This window comes from Dermacentor silvarum, chromosome 10 (assembly GCF_013339745.2).
Source record: "Dermacentor silvarum isolate Dsil-2018 chromosome 10, BIME_Dsil_1.4, whole genome shotgun sequence".
Lineage (NCBI taxonomy): Eukaryota > Metazoa > Arthropoda > Arachnida > Ixodida > Ixodidae > Dermacentor > Dermacentor silvarum.
Window position 1 is genome coordinate 87,902,293 of NC_051163.1, and position 20,549 is coordinate 87,922,841.

The 20,549-nt window shown below is 49.3% G+C and overlaps 1 protein-coding gene across 1 annotated transcript; it reads right to left on the reverse strand.

Moving 5' to 3' along the window:
- Positions 1-1,955: 1,955 nt before the first annotated feature.
- LOC125941065 (uncharacterized) lies at positions 1,956-3,087 on the reverse strand. Its single transcript, XM_049657986.1, has one exon. The coding sequence runs from the start codon at positions 2,937-2,939 to the stop codon at positions 1,956-1,958; it is 984 nt and encodes a 327-aa protein (XP_049513943.1). The 5' UTR covers positions 2,940-3,087.
- Positions 3,088-20,549: the final 17,462 nt, after the last annotated feature.

Below are 20,549 nucleotides of genomic sequence, written 5' to 3' on the forward strand. Positions count from 1 at the left end.
AAGAGGCCTGGAGAGTGTTCGATGCTTCATCCAGCTTCCCAGAGTCAAGAAGAGTATCTACATGGCTGGCCAGCTCGTTTGTTCCGACTAACGACATGAGCGTTCCACCTGCGCAATTTCCAGTGTCTGGAGCTTTAACCAAATTGTAAAAGCTGAGACAGTTAACTGCTGTCAGAAACTGTGCAGAAGTCGGGTGGTCATTGCAGCCACAAAATTGTCGAATTATGCCAAACAGCTTTTCAATGGCATCTTGGCTTAGTCGTGACGTTAGGAGGTACTTGCAGCCAGCCTTCTCTGACAGATAGGTTAGCAGATCCAGTGTAGCTTTCAAAGTCACTCTAAGCCCCTCTGCCGTGCCAGGCGACAGGAAACCTCTTTTTGAGGGTCCAGTGGCTGCTTCCCATTTGTTAATGTAATCAAGAGCGCCTTCCAATAGCTCCTCTTCTTTGTAGGAAGGTTTGAGTGCACCTGACGGCACTCTTGACGTCATCACTATGATAAGCTTCTGCATGAAACTAACAAACTTCCGTGTTTGATCACCATGATCACAGGATATTGCGATTTGCTCTTTGCAAAAATATAGGCCACGCAAAACATCTAGACTAAATAGATGAAAGGCCACGTTCACTTTCATTTTCTCAAAGTTGTTGGGACTAATATGCACCGTGGTTATCTTGGGCATTACTTTTAGTGTAATCGCACATTTGTCGTGCTCATGAGCTATTTTGATGGGCTTGACATCCACATGCCCCTCTGGTGTCTTGTACCCTCCACCATTGAAGCCGTTACGAACACACTTCACCAAGTGTGGAAAGTCTGATAAAAAAAAAGACGTCTGTCATCTCGACATGGATGAGGTGCCGATGGCCTGATAACTTTTGCTGTTGCCGAAATGCCGAACTTCCGCCACATTCCACGATTCCACGTGGCCCCATCACAAGTACTGTAATCAACCCTTAGTCCAGCGTTCTCTGCTATCAGCACAGCTTCCAAGATCATCTTTGAAAGCAAGGGTGCTTTAACATTGCCTCTCGAGGCAAATACACCAAGGATTTGGTGCCATGGTCCTGAAAGTGGCTGAAACATAATCACCAGGCCATGGTCACAGATAACAGACTTGTCAGCCTCAGGTGTGAATGGTCCAAGATCAACGAAGCCGTCAATTTTACCTGTGCCACCTGCGACAGCGAAGTTTTCAGCCAACTTCATCTCATCTATTATTATGCCAACATGACGTTCAAGCTCAGACATGTTCTGGGTCTTTTTTGCTATGCCAGAGAGGACAGCAGCATTAAATCGAAACGTGCTTTCGTACTGCCTCATGTACTTTCTGAGACAAGTGCGGCTAGGAAGCACAAGTATCTTTTCCCTCCGCACGTGCTCATAAAGGCGGGGAGTCTTCATGTGCATAATAATGCACTCTAAGAGCCACTCGGGGTTGTACCGCATCCCTTTCGGTGACTTCCGGCTTGCAGCTTCAAAGCACTACATGATTGCTGCTTTCTGTTTGGGTGGCAGCTTGTCGATCTTCTTCTTAAGTGCACTTTCTTTAATCGCATGATTTGTCTGTTTTTTCTGCGTGAAAGCCTCGTCCAAGATTTTCGCTTTGGCTCTTAGGCGGCGCACCGTAGCTTGGGTCCTTGCCTTTAGCTTCCTGGCGTAATTTTATTTACGCTTTAGCTGCCTAGCTCGACACCTCTGGTTGAGCAGTAGCCTTCTGAGGTACTTGCTTGCGATGCAGCACTTTTCAGGGCCACTTACCACCCCCTTGCACTTCGTGTGGTAGAGGCTTTCATTCCACGTTGTCATGTTGGAGCTGCGCGCAAGAGGGAACTCCACCGACCGCGCTGCGCCAGAGCAGAGCTGCATGCTGTCAACAGCCTGTAGGAGGGATGCAGGATCGCAGTGCTCATCAAGTGACAGCTCTACACCACGTACAAACACTTGGTGTTCGATCATGCTGTCCCCGCCACGATTTTCGCTTTGGCTCTTAGGCGGCGCACCGTAGCTTGGGTCCTTGCCTTTAGCTTCCTGGCGTAATTTTTTTTACGCTTTAGCTGCCTAGCTCGACACCTCTGGTTGAGCAGTAGCCTTCTGAGGTACTTGCATGCGATGCAGCACTTTTCAGGGCCACTTACCACCCCCTTGCACTTCGTGTGGTAGAGGCCTTCATTCCACGTTGTCATGTTGGAGCTGCGCGCAAGAGGGAACTCCACCGACCGCACTGCGCCAGAGCAGAGCTGCATGCTGTCAACAGCCTGTAGGAGGGATGCAGGATCGCAGTGCTCATCAAGTGACAGCTCTACACCACGTACAAACACTTGGTGTTCGATCATGCTGTCCCCGCCACGAAACAGCACAAGCTTTTGGGCATGAAGCAAGCTCATGTTTGGCCCCGGTAGGCAGACGCTATAGGCGACCAAAAGGGGACTTTCAGAAAAAACGTGCTTACCCCACTGATTGGACGGCATGATCACATTTTGGTAATCCACAGAGTCGGCGGCAAGCATGGGTGTTTCATCCGATGTGTCAGGTGAGGACACGTCGATTCGCGATTTTTTCTGTGGAGGCGCAAACTGTGGGTCTAACCTTTCTTTCGGATTCCTTTTCTTGGGCACTGGCTTGGAGAGGTACTTGGGAACGTTTGGAAAAATCGTCGGTATCGCATCCGGCTGTAGAAATGGCCTGCCCCTTTCCAGGCGCACCAGCTCACCATTGATGATGTGTTCAAAGTGACGCGACACAAACTGCGGATCGAAATGCAGTTCGCACACAGCGGCATTTCGTTCGAGTGGCTTGTCGGCTAGAGGGATGTTGCGCTGCCACTTTCGGTGCGTCTCCTGGTCTTTAGGTACCCCGAAGAGCGACAATTTCTTTTTGTACGATTTGTAGCCAGTCGTGCAGCCAGGCACAAAACAGTGACTTTGACGGCGGCTCATCCCTGAGCACTTGTCAGCGCCGCACAAAACATAATTTTACACAAGAATTTCCAACAAAAAGCGGGAGAAACTCGCGGGCCAATTCGTATCGGGCGCTCAGCTCGACGTATAAACGAGTGTGAGCGGCCCCCGGCGGATGCATCACAAGGCGGCGACGGCGGTTGCCATAAGAGCCGCCGGGCGGTAATCACACTTCCCCTATTCTAGCCACGGTAGTAGTGTGTAACCAGTCTGAGAAAAATGAGAAAAAATGTGGTTGATCCCTCTTATATAGGAATCGGTATAGAACACGAAAGTGAAACGTGTCTTCACAGAAGTAGTGTAATGTTTATTGCACATTGATATATAATGTCTATTGGTGTTTTGTGGCTAAAGCGCCCTTAGGCGTTGATGCACCCACGCTGACGCCTGGTGGCACGTCTCCTCCATCACGACTACCAACGTCGATGACCATGAGCAACCGTCGTGCATATGGAAGCTGCACTACGCTGCACACGCTAGCACAACGCGAAAGACGAAGCACGTAACTGACACACTAATACAACGCGCAAGACAAAGCACGTAACTGAATCGTCACCGAGTCAAATCAGCGCGTACAGCGCGTCGTAATTGCAGCCTCCGCGATCAACTTCAGAAACATTTTCAGAGCTAATTGCGGAGGCCATGCTCCGCTGTGCTGAGTACGGTGAACGCCACTACCAACGCCACCTAGCAACGCCACCTAGGTGGCGTTGGTAGTGCTTCTTGATGCCAGCGTCCCTTCGAATGCTGGCATCGAGGCGTCGTAGTGGTGAGACCACCGAAGCGTTCACTGTCGGTGCGCGTTAGTGTCATAATGCAGTACTTCTCTTTTCTGCTCGTAGGCGGCGGCACCGCCCCGAACAAGAGCGCGGGTACACGGAGGAGTGTTAGATATATAAGGCGCGTCTGTGTAACTCTCTGCAAATGCGTTTGTGGCGCAATGGGTTAAACGCTCGGCGATCTATCGTCGCGGACCGAGAGGTCGTGGGTTCGATTCCCAAATTTTGCATGTTTGTGGAACATTTTCTTCTGGTTTCTTTCTTTGTATTATGTTCTATGACGTATTTCCGTGACGGAAATACGTCAGTGAAGTCTTGGTGGACCCCGGCATAAAACACTTTCGTGTTAAAAATTCCGAAGTTGTGTCCGTAGCGCGGAATCGAACCAGGGACCCCTCGCTTCCGAGCGCGCGGCGTTAGCCCACTATGCCACGAAGCGCTTTTTTTTTCTTTCATGGTATTTATTACGAATACGTAAGATATTTCCATAGCGGCCAAAACAGTCAGCCGCGTCTACAAGCACGAAGCGCACATGGACACACGCACCACGATGGCAATAAATACCCAACATTAACGAAAGGCCGCGTTTCTAGCGCGTTTCTAACGCGTTTGTGCTAGCGCGTTACGGCCCGTGTAAGAAGCCGGTGTAAGACGCTGTGGCCTCTCCGCCTTACCTTCAACGCGTTTCGAACGCGCTGCCCAAGCCGGTGGCAAGTCAAGCTCAAGTAGTAAGTGGTTCGTTGGGAAAGGGAAAGGTTGGCGCTATCTTCTGCAGCCCTTGAGGGAGCACGGCTCAGCGCCAATCACAAGTCGAGGAGCGTTTATGAATACGGGTGGGTATACTCTCTCAGCAGTCATGTGATGGCGTCGGCAAACGCGGTGCACGTTCCGGCATGTGTAAATGGCTGCGTAAGACGCTGTGGCCGCTCCCCCTTACTAGAGAGTACTGCACGTTTCTAACGCGTTTGTGCTAGCGTCCCCTTAAGCGGGAGATCCGATGATTCCCTCCGGAGCTTCGCCCACTCATCATCATTCACCCCGTGGATATGCTGTGATTTTTTTCCGTTGAAGCGATGGACCCCAGGAACCTTCGACTGCTGCTCCTGGCGCGTTTGCTCACCCCAGCGTTTTGACAGCGGTTGTGTGCGCTCACACAAACAACGCGCAGAACTGTTGTCGACGACGGCGGCGTTTTGCCCGCGTTCGCACCGAACGCGCGCGGCGTTGGTGACGTGTTCATGAAGAACGTGCCAACCTTTGCCGTACACCCTATGGCGGTGTACCGTAGCGACCGTAAGGTCATGGTCCCTGTGGCCACTAAATAAATGAAAACCACCGGATCCTTTATATTTCTCATTCTTTTGCAGTTGAAATAACCAATTACACCATCACATCTTAATAGTCATAATTGGAAATGCATAATTCTCACCATAGTACAGCTTCGCTGGTCTTCCATCTCCACTCCAGTGGAAGGGCAGACAGTTTTTATTTTATACACTCAATTTATACACTCATAACGTAACACGTCCTACTATTGGCTGCGCCGCCACGTGCCCAATGATGCACGCACTAGGCCCCGCCTTTAGCCCCTAGATTCCTACGAACTGACATGTGCTATGACTCACGGAAAAGCCACAGCTGTAGTCAGCCAGAGCCGTAGAGCTGCCGTGACGTCGAGGAAGCTTGCTCGTCTCGCACTCCGGAAGCGCGAATTTATTCCCACCCAGATCGAAATTTACCAAATTTGCATTTCAAAGAGCCATTGATTTACATTGTTTACAGGAACCTCCCTGAGGACTTTGACGTCAATAAGAGCATTCTTGATGTGTTTTTAATCGTTGGCGCCGTCGGCCACTTTCGGTACCTTCGCTCGCTGGCGACGTTATTAGTTGTTATAGTATGGTGTCGCCTTTCGAAGCTCACCCTGAATGACTTTAGGGATTTTCATGCAAATGTACTCTCCATTTGTCGGTTTTAGGGCCACGGGAACGTCGGCCAGTCCGGTGCGTAGGAAAATGTCATTTTTCAGATTAGTGGAAGAGAAGCCGACCAAGCAGCGTTTATCAGGCCAGGAGAGGAACGAGAGGTAAGTCTGCTGAGCCCAATATAACATTCAAAAGTTCTTCGAATGGGGCTGGCTGGTGTGGTGTGACTTAAGTTGAACTGATGCGCTGCAGAGGTTAACAGACCGACACTGACGAAAAAACAAGAAAGCAAAACGGGCCTTGCGCACTGACAACTGTTTGAGCGGCAGTTGTCGGTGGGCAGGGTCCCTGTTCCTTTCGTGTTCCTTTCTAGTCCGTTCCGTTTTATTATGCTGATGATGCCGAAGCCGCTGTCGAGCTGATCTCCAAAGGCCGCATCTACAGCCCGTACATCCAGACACGCGGATGGCGTTTGGCTATACAAAATAAAAAAACAATGTGAGGATCCATTTTACTCTGTGAAGGTGGATGATCAGCAAAGCTGTAGCACATGACACAGGGTTATAGAAGTGTGCATGTATATTTTTCATATTTGGTAATGGTAGTGGACAGTGACGATACCTTTGTGATTAGTGTGATATACACTGACTGGTTTGTTTACGACCTAAGACATAATCATGACCAAAGTTAGGTGTATACTCGACTGTTCTTGAATAGTTGTGTGACTTCGATTGTTGTGGCACTTCAAACGGAACTCTTCAAATAAAATCTGAGTAAACTATTTTTTGTATGGTTTTGATATGTCCACATTGAATTATCCAACGATGGTCAGGAGGGTAGTGTCATGCACGGCTAACCCACTGCAAAGTTCGTGGTCATGAACCTTTCAATGTCACACTTGGGTGTGACTGGAGATATGTGCACATTTGATATGACAATTGCATCGTACGCTTGTACCGCACAGTAACGCCCACATTTAGTCGCATTGTATTCTTGCGAGTCGAGAGTGAATGGTAGTACATACATTTGGTCAATTGAGTATATGGCAATGCCTCCTATTCGTGAATCCATGTTGCATTCACAAACAATGCCGACTATACCCACCGACTTGAAACAATGCATCTCATTAAAGCATGTTTCTCTCTATATATTTATTGATTTATTTCATTTAATATTGTTCTTACTCTTCGTATTATTTTTCTTAGGGGCGGAGTGCTTGAAGCATACTACCTCCGGCATCGATCCAGCACAAGATGTTATTTTAGCCCATGGACACGAGAAATGCCTTGGAGGGTACAGTTATAAAGCTTCGCTGTAAAACTATCAACGCTACTTTATTATCTTCTCTTAAAAACTTTTTTTTCTTTTTTTCCTACTGGGTACCGCCCAATCCATGCCTAACCCACGTAGTGGGTTGAGGCAGTCACTGGAACCAGCCTACCAAATCATCATCAGCAGCATATATTTATGTCCACTGCAGGACGAAGGCCTCTTCCTACCAAATATGCTACGCCAAATAACCTCGTTGGCGGAGTACCGGCAGCGTTCTGCTTTCCGCTGCTGGAATGAGCGTTTCTGCTGAGCTGCTACATGTATGAGTTCTGGTCTGAGCAGCCTAAACGTCAAGCTAGCGTTGTCTAATAACTCACTGGTCGCTCATAGATCCTGAAGGTTCCCCATGAGTCTCTTCTCGTGCGCCTTGGAGGAGCCACGCCTGTGACGCGACTGGCGACGTTCCTGATCACGTAAGCGTTGTCACGACACCTGGCTGCTGTCCTGGCGCCGTTCCTGCTGCCTAGCAGCAGTTGCCTGGCGTTCTTCGTCGCGTCAACATCGTCGGAGAAGGAACATCGAAACGCTAATGACTGTAACTTCGCTATTGATCTGTCACTTATGCTATTTCGTGCGAGACGCCCAAAATAAGGCGAGACATTGCCCGGACAGTCTGCCCTGGCTCTTCGATCGCAGCCACGGTGGAACATATATGTACACTATTCAAGTGAGGACACTCGCGAGGCGCGATAGACCAGATAAAGTAGCAACGGCGCGCGTCCACCGGCCCGGTGATGGCAGCGGATACTTATCGGCGGGACGACGCATCGTCAAAATAGAAAAGGTTTTATTGGTTTTATCTCCCATTCGTATGATAAACCGGCGCTTCGCTGGAAATCCTAAATCATATTGCGATGAGCAAAAGTGGGTCACGTGGTCAGGGAAGAGCCGGTGGAGAGCAACACGGGTGAGGACATCGCCTCGATGGAGCGGAAACAGCAACGCCAGGGCCTTGCTTGTCCGCACAAGTTCTCGCCTTCGTTTGGGTATCCGCTGCCATAACCAGGCCGGTGGATCCGTAGCGTTGCTACTTTATCCGGTCATCGCGTCTCGCAAGCAAGCCGAGGAGAAGGTAAAAGCAAAGGGCTTAAGGAGCTAGTTCGGTGGGGCCCCAAGTCTAGGGATCCACTGGCTTCTGCCGCCAGCCGGACGTGGCCCAGAAGCGCTTGTTGTACTTTGGGCTCCGAGCTAGCGATGAGTGCGTCCCATTGCTCCAGAGATTTTTTACATGCGAGAGCATCTTATGCTCGGGGCAGTGTCCGTTCTGCGGCGTCCGCAACGATACGGCGCATGGGCAACTCTCCCTCATTCTCCTCTCCTACGCAGGTGCGCACTCTGCTCCTCCCCTCTCCCCCTCTCCGCCACAGGTGCGGCGCAGCAAATCATTTCATATAACTCTCTCTCTCTCGGTGACTCTCTCTCTAAGGGTACGCCGGTAGGCGGCGCAAGTGTTGCGGCGCAGTGTAAAGCACGCGTTCGCAGTGCTTCCGTCATTCTCTATCTGTGCAACGATGTGCGAAACGCCATGAACAACGTCAACGTCGGTGCTAGTTTCAGCAGCAGCGCCACCGCCGCGGAGCAGAGGAGGGCTCGGGAAGCCGAACGTAAACGTCAGCGTCGTCAAGTGGACCCCGAACTTCGGGATCGTCTTCAAGATACCGCGCGCACCGACGCTAGGCATCACGTATGATCTCTAAATAAAGACGCAACAACCCCGTACAAACGTCTCCTCTCTTCTCAATACATTCTCTCACTATAACTTTCATTGGGTTGTGTTGCCACGTGAAACGAAACGGCAACTCGATGCGCACCCCCCGCGATGCTTTCGCATCCCACCATGGTTACCCGTAGGTTGAGATGATGTTATTTTTTCATTCTTTACCTATTCTGCAATGAATTTAGTTTATCTGGTCTTTTACTACATCCCCATGAGATGTGGTAGAAGGTCGGTGGTGAGTCGCGACACCACGGACAATCGTGCCCATCCAAATGTGGAAAAATTTTGTGCAATCCTATCAATTTGGATAGAGCCCCCTTGAGTGCTACGGAGGTTCATTGCGTCTTCCCCTTAAATTGAATATGGCTGATGAGCAAGAATCTCGCGCGGAGCCAACCGAGCAGGGTCACTGTCTTCCTCCTCGCGAAGGCCGTCCTGTGTCGTGTGGATTAGTTGTAATTGGGAGGGCGGCTAGTGTTCCGCTCGGTTCTTGAGCTCTCGAGCTAGGACGTCCGCCCTCTCGTTAAGCTTAGGCTGGCAAATCGCGTGCTCCAGACCAGCATATAAGTGTTTTACTGTGAAGCTGTTAAGAGCTTGTTCACTCAGGATCGCATCCGCGTGCAGAAACAAACTATCATCATCTGTATTTCGGATCCTTGTGCGTGGCGATTTTCCACCAGTTGTTCCTTAGCACAGGTGTCAGAATGGATCGATGACTTGCATGACTGATAGGTTATGACATCAATAAAATCACGTGCTCCTCAGGTCAGGATTAACGATCATCAAATCACGCGTGGCGTATACCTGCATTGGATATGCGGGTACGAGTCAGGGATATGCGGGTACTAGCCAGGGAAAAGAAAGAAAGAAATAAAGAGAGGAGAAAAAAAACACTGCATATCCACGAAGTGAATGATGAGTGGGCGATGCGCGGCGGGACCATTCGGGCAAAACGACGGAAGCATTCTCCGGAAGCCGGCTTCCGGTTGTATATATATATATATATATATATATATATATATATATGTACAGTGCGCACGGATTGCAACGTGACAGGCAAATATTGGGTAGAACTCTTTTTCTGTGCAATTACTCGAGAGTACCATGCATTGTTGCTTCGAAGCTGGTCACGAAAGGTGACTTGGACACTGATATAAGCGTACGAGTTGAGATTGCGCCGATGCCACACAAACTACCGCCGTTGGAAACAAAAGCATGCGCATTGGTTAGGCCTAATTTGCCGCATTTCAATCCGTGAGCGCTATATATATATATACCGCTTATACAGCCCTCGTGCACCGCAGCACCCCTAGCGGTCTCCATGAAAACCAGCGCTACGGACTACGAGGGACAAGGCTCGGTCCTACGGGACCCACGTTGATTATGTGGGTATGAGCCGTCGAGAGCCGGAGCGGGACAGATCTCACAGGATCCGGACGCTGCCGTGCAGTGTGCCGGGGCTATGAACGCTGTGGCTCATACGCTAGTCTATGAAGATGGGGCAGACTTGGCACAGCAAACGCAGTACATGGCCATCACGCTGGGCGAAAACAAGACGCCGGTGTCCTTCCTGTTTGCTGAACATGCCGAAGACGCTGAATATAACCAATAAAGATAATATATAAAATCACTATAGCGTTATTCACCACAGCAGACGCACTATAGTCACAGCTTCGCTGGCTTTCAACTTCGCAGTTGTGGAAGGGCTCCGATTTTTTTTTTCAGTTCCCTTACTGATAGGTTTCGTACGGTTAATGGGAGGCGGTCGTTCGTAACAAGAGTCGCCACGCCTCCTGCAACCAGGCCTACCCCCCCCCCCCCCCATTTTTTCCGAGAGAGCTGGCTGATCGACCATACAGAACCAATGTGCCCTGGTGGACCGAGCCCAAGTGGCCGCAAAAGCCAGGGGGGTCCTTGACTAGGAAGTTAGGAACCCCTCCTTGACTTTGTACGGCGCGGGGCCCTTCAGTGTCGTCTCAAATTCTCTCTTTGTATATAGCGACAACAAATGTTTTTCACTCACTCACTCTTGCGAATCTGAGATGATGACGATGCACGCCTTCCCGACTTAGTGCTCTCGATCTTTAATCATGCCACAGCGATGTCGAAACACTCGGCCTTGGCGAACGTGGACGTGTAGATGGAGGCGCTTGATACCACGCTACTCGTGTCGCTATTGATTACTGTAACTTTCGAGCGCTACCGACCGAGTCGTTCTGTCGAATGGGATCAGGTGAGAGGTGCTCCTGCTCAGGCGAATAGCGCAAGTGCACTGCGATTGGAGCCAATGGACCTGGCTGTGCCAGGAAGACACCACTATGTACAACCTCTACTGTACTTCTGGTTATCTACCGTGATTATTTTCTGAGTTCCCTTTACAGATGATATTTGGCCAAAAAGTATTATTCAGCGTCGTGCATCTCTATCCCAGGCGTAAGCCTTTTATCTCGACGCCTCATTTTTAGGATTGTGAAAAGCAGATACCCTCTATCGCTAGTTAGATAAATCAACAAAGAAATAAGTACTTTCACCCTAAGGCCGAAGCACTGACAGCTAGGAAGCCTTCATACACATACACGCTAGTGCTAGGGTGCCTGCATACAACGCCGTTTTAGGGTAGTGACAACACCAAAATTTTGACTGCTATTTACCGCCAAATTTGGTGTTGAATTTGGTTTGGCCTTTTGTAGCGTTAGCTACACTGGCCTAGCCAAGCCCGTTTCGCGCGGCACATCAAGAGCCGTGCTGCGCATGCGCAAGGATCAGTGATGTCACACGGCTTGCGCACCGGAGTCACCGGAGCCGGCACCTCTCGCGCACTCCGCCGCCGCCGCGCGCGACTCACCGCCGCCGGTCTGCGCATTCCAGAGGAGTGACGTCGTAGCCGTGGTAGACGCACTGGCGCCGGCGCGCGCTCGCTGTGCAGTCATCGTCTGACACTGCGCTGGAGCCGCTGCGCTTCTGACTGGCGTTTGCCAGTGTGGTATAGCCATGGGAGAAGGAGAGCGCAAATGCTGCTCAACAGCGCAGAAGAACGGAGAAGCTTGACTCATCGGATCCCGAAGTAGCTGCCTGCCAATTAGCGGTTGAGCGTAGGAGACAACCAGGAAAGCTAAGAATAATCAGCTGAACCTTTGCTAACGCTACGTATATCCTGGCATAGCCGAGCTGAGCCACTGCAACTTTTTTTGTCATGCTCTGATGTACTCATGTTGGCACGTGATCTCTATGATTTCTTTAATTTAGTTTTCCACCAGTGTGCACAAGAAATCTGCATACATCTTTAATATACTAGTTGCCTTTTCCATTTATTTGAACACATCACCCTTACCTTTCTACTGCATGTCGTGTGACACATATAAAGCAAGAAGTTATAAGGCACGATGACGTGCTCGTGGTAGGATTATCTCACGCCAAGAATGTGAACTGCATTAAGTATTGTCGTTGCCTTCCAGTTGTACATAATATATAAAGGGTGCTTTTCGAAGTGTGCTGTAAAAAAGGCTGCCCATACTAATCTGTTTAACTAAAACGCAGACGTGCCGTGTACGGCACTCAGACGCGCCGTTGGTCTCTGGCTGCTGAGGCCAAAGTTTATTAAAAGAAGTTAATTAATTTCACGTCACCAAGGGTTGCGGGAAGTGTGGTCTGTCGGCTGATCTTTCGCCATTTTTGTCCCCACAATTAACCCGCCAATTTAGCTGGCGGCGGCAAGTAACCTTACAAAGCCTGTAACTACCCTAAAACGGCGTTTCATGTAGGCACCCTACACTATGCAGGCGCGCCCATGAAGGCTCCCCATTGACAGCGAATGCAAGGTTTACCGTTGCGCTTGGACTACTGGAACGATGGTCTAAATCATAGAGTTTCGCACTCTATTACCTAGACGGAAATCTGACGCTGTTGCGCTGTGGTATGCATGGGACGGCCGGTATATTGTGACTTCGGCTTGGCATCGTTCTTAGGAGAGCCTGCACGCCTTGAAGACGCGCCTGGCTAGCATCGTTCCGTCTGTCACCATGATCTTGCTAAAACTCACATCTCGCATTTTCTACGAAAGCAGCACGGAAAAAGCTGTTTAACTTTGTTATTAGCCAAGAACATGTTTTCTTTAATTCTGAGGACATATTGTTGGATGCACAATTACATGAAATGTAAATAGGATCAGCTGCCGACTAAAGTTGCAGGACAGACGACAAGATTCTCGATCGCTTTGGTACAACTTCTAGTCTGTTCTTCTTCGCTTGATTCTGCATTGTAGGCGAGTAAAATTTATTGAGAGATGCGATATGGGGGAATGAAAGCCTTTTATGTAGATTTTATTTTAAGAACGCATTATTTGCGCACCCATATCCACGTTTTAGACGAAGCCTCGTACAACGCCAGCCATAACAAATCTCGCAGACACATATCCCGTAAGATTTATAGCAATAACGCCCCCACCACGCTCCCTGGTTATCAAACCTTTCATACCACCCACCATCTTCAGCGGGTCTCCACCTTAGTACGGCGTCGTGTCCCTGTTATTCAACATAATCTGCATAGTCCTCACATCGAACACCTATTCCTCGAATTAATTCCCAATCGTAACCGGAAAGAATGCATCTTCCTTCTGAACATTTACAATAGCCCCAAGGACAAAGCAAAGTGTCGCTTCCTCACCCTCTTTAAGAAGGCTCTTCACGTAGCTGGAATGTACCCCCTCCTCATCGGCGGCGATTTGAACCTCGCCCATGCAGGCTGGGGTTACGTTCGCACGGAAGCTGCAGCTCGCAATCTCTGGCAAGATTACCACGACTTAGGCCTAACCCTTGTCACGGATTCCTCCTTTCCCACACGCCTCGGTACCTCCACTACCCGGGACTCTACCCCTGACCTCACCTTCATCAAACATATCAACAATGCACAATGGACCAATATACAGCAAGACCTGGGCAGCGATCATTATATCCTTGCTATATCTTTACCCCAACTCGCTGCCATCCCTGCCCCCCCTAAAGTATTCGCCATTACCGACTGGGATGCTTTTCGTAAGATACGCATTGGTGCTGCCTCAGCATAAGGCATTGCCGACATCAACACCTGGATGCAAGCGCTACGCACTGACGTTCAAACAGCTACTCGGGTGGTAACTACTGATGCCCTAGTTGAACGCATGGATAGCCACCTCGCCCATCTTCTGGAGGCTAAGGCCTCCATCCTAGCTCGATGGAAGGGGCAGCGCCTAAACCGTCGCCTCAGAAGTAAGATCTCTAAAGTCAATACAGCCATCGAGGAGCATTGTCAAACCCTCAGCCGGCAACAGTGGACAGAGCTGTGTAACACGGTGGATGGACAACTTCATCGCCCATCTACGTGGAAACTCCTCAGACACCTGCTTGACAATACTACCACCCGCACTGCCCAACAGGATCGGTTGCAGAAACTCCTTTGCACGGAGACCCTTAAGCAAGGTCCACAACGAGTGCTTGACTACCTCTGCACCAGATATATCTCCAGGGGACAAGTCAGTCCACAGAGAAATTACATCGGTAATCCCAACCCTACACTAGACGCCGATTTCAGCGCATCTGAAATACATGCTGCTCTTCGCAAGCTTAACAGTCGTTCTGCTCCAGGCCCAGACGGGGTCACTAACAAAACCCTTCGCAATCTCGATGACGAGTCCGTGTCCCATCTAACTGACTACATCAACGATTGCTGGCGCAATGGCGCCATCCCAGCTGCCTGGAAGACTGCCAATGTTATCCTAATCCCAAAGCCTGGCAAACCATCTAGCCTCAACAACCTAAGGCCTATCTCCCTCACTTCATGCGTAGGCAAAGTGATGGAACACGCCTTCTTAGCACGCATCAACACACACCTCAAAGACAACTCTATCTATCCCCACACCATCATTGGATTTCGCCCTCACCTTTCTACTGAAGACGCTATGTTGCAGCTCAAACATCAAGTACTAAACGACCGTTCCCCTAACCCGAAAGCCATCCTCGGACTCGACCTCACTCAGGCCTTTGACAGCATTTCCCATGAAGCTATCCTTGACCAGGTCTCCCACCTCCACCTGTGAGAGCGATCCTACAATTACATCCGTGACTTCCTCTGCAATCGCACGGCCACCCTCTCGGCCGGGGATTTACGATCAGACCAGCTTCCCCTTGGCAGCAAAGGTACCCCCAAGGTTCAGTTATCGCTCCCATGCTTTTTAACTTAGTCATGATTGGCCTTGCCCAGCATCTACAACGAGTCGACAATATCAACCATACCATCTACGTCGATGACATCCCCATCTGGGCGTACCGAGGCAGTGATGGTCAAGTGGAGTCAGCCCTCCAAACGGCGATTGACACGGTTGAAGCCTATCTCCAAGGAACCGGACTGCGCTGTTCGCCGGCTAAATCGGAGCTTCTTCTCTACAAGCCCATTCAGCGGGGACGCCCTCCAAAACACCAATCTGAGCACCGACCCTGTGACTCTATCACCTTACGCCTTCAAGATGGCAGTCCTATACCACACGTCCCTAGTATCCAGGTCCTCGCTCTCACCATCTCTACCAATGGCTCCAATTGGCTCTCAACAAGATCTGCGCCCAATCTCAAAACACCCTACGCCTTCTTAAACGCATCTCCAACCGACGAGGGGGACTCAAAGAAGAAAGCCTTGTCCGCCTCGTGCAGTCATTTGTCATATGCCACATCACCTACGTTGCTGCGTACCTCAACTGGTACCGGGCTCAGCAAAACAAGCTCGACACCCTCATACGAGGGGTCTACAAGCATGCACTTGGCCTCCCGCATTACACCAGTACTGAACTCTTCAACCAACTAGGAGTTCACAACACCCTTGCCGAACTCATTGAAGCACAACAACGCTCTCAGCTTGAACGGCTCACCCTTACTGAAACGGGACGCTTTATTCTATCTACGCTTGGCTTTACTTACCATCAGCAACAGGGCCCCAAAAAATCGATCCCGACTGACATCCGTAGCTGGATCCACACAGACCCTATTCCTAGAAATATGCACCCTGAATATAACAGGGCCCGGCGCCAAGCTCGGGGGGAGCAATCATAAAAGCCCTTGCTCATGTACCTGGCGTTACATTTGTTGATGCAGCCCAATATTCCCATGGCACACGATTTGTGGCCGTCGCCACGCGCGATGCAGTCCTACACCACGCCTCCAGCGTCACTACCCCCTCTGCCGAAACGGCTGAAGAAGTGGCCATCGCCCTGGCCAATCTAGATCCCACCTGTCACACCATCGTGTGTGACTCTCGCTCAGCCGTCACTAACTTCAGCAAAGGCCGTATTTCTCCTCAAGCTCTTCGTATCCTCCGCCAGGCACCACACTCTAAAGAAAGCATGATCTCCCTGACATGGATCCCGGCCCACGCGGGCACTGTCCACCCACACCTCCCCAACCTCAACGAGGTCACCCACTCCATTGCGCGAGGACTAGTCAACCGCGCCGGAGACACTGGAGACGAGTTAGACACAAGGGACAATCTAACGACTTATAACGATCTCGTTAAGCCATTTTACCTTAGTCGCCGAACCTTCCCCCCACCTCACCCCAAGTTCAGCCGGGCGCAGGCTACCACCCTGCGTCTGCTACAAACAAATACGTACCCTTCACCCGCCCGCCTCCAGCTTATATTCCCTGAAGTTTACAATACCCTGAACTGCCGGTGCTGTGGCACTCACCCGGCTACGCTTCCGCATATGCTGTGGGAGTGCCCAGCACAGTACACACACATTAACACGACAACCCTCTCGTCGAGGTTGCGTGAGGCTCTGGGGAGCTCCGCCCTCGACGACCAAACCTGGGCGACCCAGCACGCCCGTGAGGCGGCGGCGAGGCAAGCCCTCGACGTCCCCTCATGGGAGGCTTAGGCCCGGCCATCTTAAAGTGCTGGTTCCGCAATAAAAGTTTATTCCTCCTCCCATATCCCGTAATTCCCATAACGGCACAGCACGTTTTAGGAAACTCACATTGACGGTGGCGCCAGATTACCCTCTAGGTGTTATGGCGAGTAACTCTGTGCTCTAACTACACACGGGTATGACACGTAAGCGCGACGTAGTACGCATGGCAACTCATTCTGAGTGGAAGGAAAGGCGCGCTGCCAGCTGTCGTCTCGCAACGCTAGCGCAAAAACGAGCGTCTGAGGCGTTGCACCACGATGGTGAACGGGACAATACCAATAGGAAAAATGTCCGTTATAGACGGACGATTAGTGAAATATTAGGCAATGTTAGACGTTTACTGCTCGATGCATTAATAGCACTGCATACAGACAGCAGCTAATCAGCAATGTTATCCTACGTATTATCATGCTTGGCAACCAACGTTCTGGTGGAAATTGGACATAATTTGAGAACAGTATGTAATGCATAGGATGGACAACCGGTGGACCATTAGTTGATCACCGTCATGCTATCGTCGATGTCGCATTGCCACTGTTATGCGCTCGCTCGCGTCACGCGGAAAATTGCTCGCCTACACAGACATATCTTACTGAAAGGCAAATATGGAAACATGGTACACGGAGAGAAAAGGACATCACAGATGCCTTGTGTCCTTGATTGCACGCCTGTCTTTCGATATAACACATATCGCTACCACGTACTAAGCTTTCAGCCGTACGGAAACGTGTTCGTCCATCTAGCAATGCTTTACGGGCCCCAACTGATCCTGGATTGCCAGGTAACTGCAACGCGCTTCGTATAATATCGATTTCCAAAAGGCGGGAACCTGTGTAACCCTTGAATTTTGACTACCTCGCGGTGAATTGCACGGTGATGTTCGCGAAAGATGTTTATAGAAAATGGGTTCAAATTGTCAAAGGCAACTTTGAGGACCTTCAAACACTTACCACTGAACCCAGACCAGAAGCTTATTCTAGGGAAGCGATCAATAATCTGGCGGTATCACGAGAATAAATAGCTATAAAAACAACAATAAGTGAAATGAAGGAACGCGTAATAAGTAGTATGCTGGGGGTGTATTTTATATGTTTCTTATTCTTCAATAAGGTGATTAGTTATGTGCGTTTTCGTCTTGCTGTGCCCTGCGCACTTATTACAAATCGAACAGTAATCAACTCTATCACCTTTCTACTCTCCTAATTTATTAGATAATATTGAACTTATAATACGGGATAGTAAGAAAATAAAATTACCGTCGTACCTACGCGAGAACAACGAATGAATGCTCCTGCACGACTCAAAGCAAGTCCGATGTGAGCGCGTGCCTTGTCCCGTAGATACGGCGATCGCACCGGGAGTACCCGACATACGAACGATTAGTTGCTTTGCTGATTATAATTAAGCAAAAAATGCCGAAGACTATGCCTGCAAGCAATTTGGCTAAAATGAGAAGAGATCCTGAATTTTGCTACTAATGTTGTCTGAGTAATGTTGCTACTAACATATCGCCGCATGCTCGTGATGCGATGACAAACTTATTCCAAGTAGAAAAACAAATTATGAGGCGTGGTCCGTGATCAGTTTGTAGCCTTCACTTGAACCTGACACAGCATATGAACAACCACAACGAAAGAAGTAAAGGTAACGTAGCATGTTTCACTTTTCAAATTAAGGTCACGTACGACCTTATTCACACAGGCAAGTGCACACTGGCATTGGATGTCAGGCAATGAAGGGAAAACGTTTTGTTACGAAAACTTTGACAGGGTGAAGGACGGAAGGCCCAAGAACACGTAGCTCGGCATGGGGGGTGTTGTTTGATGCCTTGTCAGAATGACTTGATGTGGTCGCTGTCATCATTGGCGGTGAACCCTCCGGTGACATCTTGATGCTTTCCAATTCCTATGGAGCCATTGGACCATTGGACACTGGCCGTCTTCGTGGCAGGAAGTGCACTTCGAGCAAAGCAGCCAACAAAGCAACCGGCTTTTCAAACAGCGCGTGCAGCATGAATGCCGCCCCGACTGAAGCGACAAAGTTGCCGGCCACCAGGATCGCCTGAGCGTTAACGAAAGGAGGCAGTAAATAAAAACTACAATCAATTGGCAGATTGAAACTCAGAGGAAAATGCGTAGTCTTATTGCCATTCGAAAATGCATTACCCTATTAGTAATTGAATTATGTCAGACCCACAGACAAACCGACTTCTTAGGCATACGGATCTGAACGCAACCTGCAGAGTACAAACTCATAGGCAGTAAGATGATGCGCTAAAAACCTTGTTGCCACAAGAGCTTTATTCCCAGAAAAAGAACAGGTTGAAGGCGGATCTTTCATTTTCTGAATTGTGCACCCGAACCTTAGTGGCGTAAGTCACTGTGACGTCACGGTTTTCAAAGTGTGCGCTCCTATTTTGGTTGGTGCGACGCAGTAAACATTCAGTCTGTTTTGACTCCTTTAGAACACGATGTGATCGATGTATGGACAAGCGATTAGCTAGGCTCGTGCAAACGTTGCCAAGAACTACGTTGTCATGGGGAGCTTGTGCGTTGGCTGCAAGACGGCGTTAACACAAATCTACGGAGTGCTAGAAGGGGGTAGTGGGTTCAGGGAGGGCCCGTGGCTGACGCTCTTTTTGCAAACCAGAAACACGTGTAGCACATTGGCATTCGTGCCTCAAACGGACGACTTGTACTGGCCACGCTGTGCTCGCGGCTTGTGACGTCACTAGAGGTATACATGGCTGTGTTGGTGGCGGCACCTTGCGAAATAGCATTCAACGAGAGACTATTGTGACTACGTTCTTCGCTGCTTCGTGCAGCAACGCGACCTTCATCAAGTAATATTGTTAATTTATACTTCCGCGAAGAAGAGTCGTGCAGCTCAAGTCGGTCGCGCAGCACAACACTTAGTTCGTTTCCTATTGGTTCAACACAGCAGCAATGCGCCCAAATTGAACCACTAATTCGGTTGATGCGAAATTCCGTGGCCGCCACAGTTGGCTATAATGCTCAATCAGCGAAAAGGCCGCATCGGCAGAATTGAGGGAGGCGACTCGGCTGGCCACACAAGAAGTAGAAGGTGTTTATTTGACACAAACCGTTACGATAGCGTCGATGATGACGTTCGTATTCGCAGAGCTGACGTCAAACATCGTAGTTGAAGAGATTCTCGAGATACCCTCTTAGGCTGATAATCAGGGTAAGGACACCGGTCAGCAGTGTTCGCACATCATGCAGCTCATAATGTTTCGAATCCTTTTGCACATTTTTTCTACAAAGTGAGAACCACTGAACAATGTTTCAGTCTTGTATGTTAAATGCAATGATTTGCAACGGTGCAGAGGTCTGCACAGAACCGGTCGGCATGGCAATAAAACCTCGAATATGCAAAATGCAATACTTTGAATCATCTACGCTAAAATACTTCTTTGTTCACATTCATTTGGTATTAATGCAGTTTTACTTATTGTTTTTTGTCCTGAGATATTGGGCACGAAAAGAATAATGCATTTCCGGTTTTTTTAGATCGCTTCTGTTACGAAGTTAGGGTAAGACAAACATATTTTGAACAGTTATTTCGAGTTCATCTTAAAAGGAGTTTATACATCAGTTGGGAAACATATTTCCCGCATATTTGTCTATCAGATCTCTCCTTCCCGACCTGTACCTCACTAACGTCACCACTGACATCACGAGAAGCAGATCACAAAGCTGCTAGTTGCAGTATTTGTTTCAATGTCGTGTTTTTTAACTTTATTCAACGTTACTTATGCGTTATTTTACGAATTGCATGCCGTTATGCGTAAGTTAGGTTCCAGACAAATTTAACAGAATCACTTCTCTGAAGTGACAATAAGTGCTACAGAAATTCTGAGAGTTGTCTACTAATGCGTAAGCATTCTTT

Bases quoted from the DNA above. Each gene is read 5' to 3' on its own strand.
- LOC125941065 (XM_049657986.1), bottom strand. From the start codon at position 2,939: ATGAGCCGCCGTCAAAGTCACTGTTTTGTGCCTGGCTGCACGACTGGC.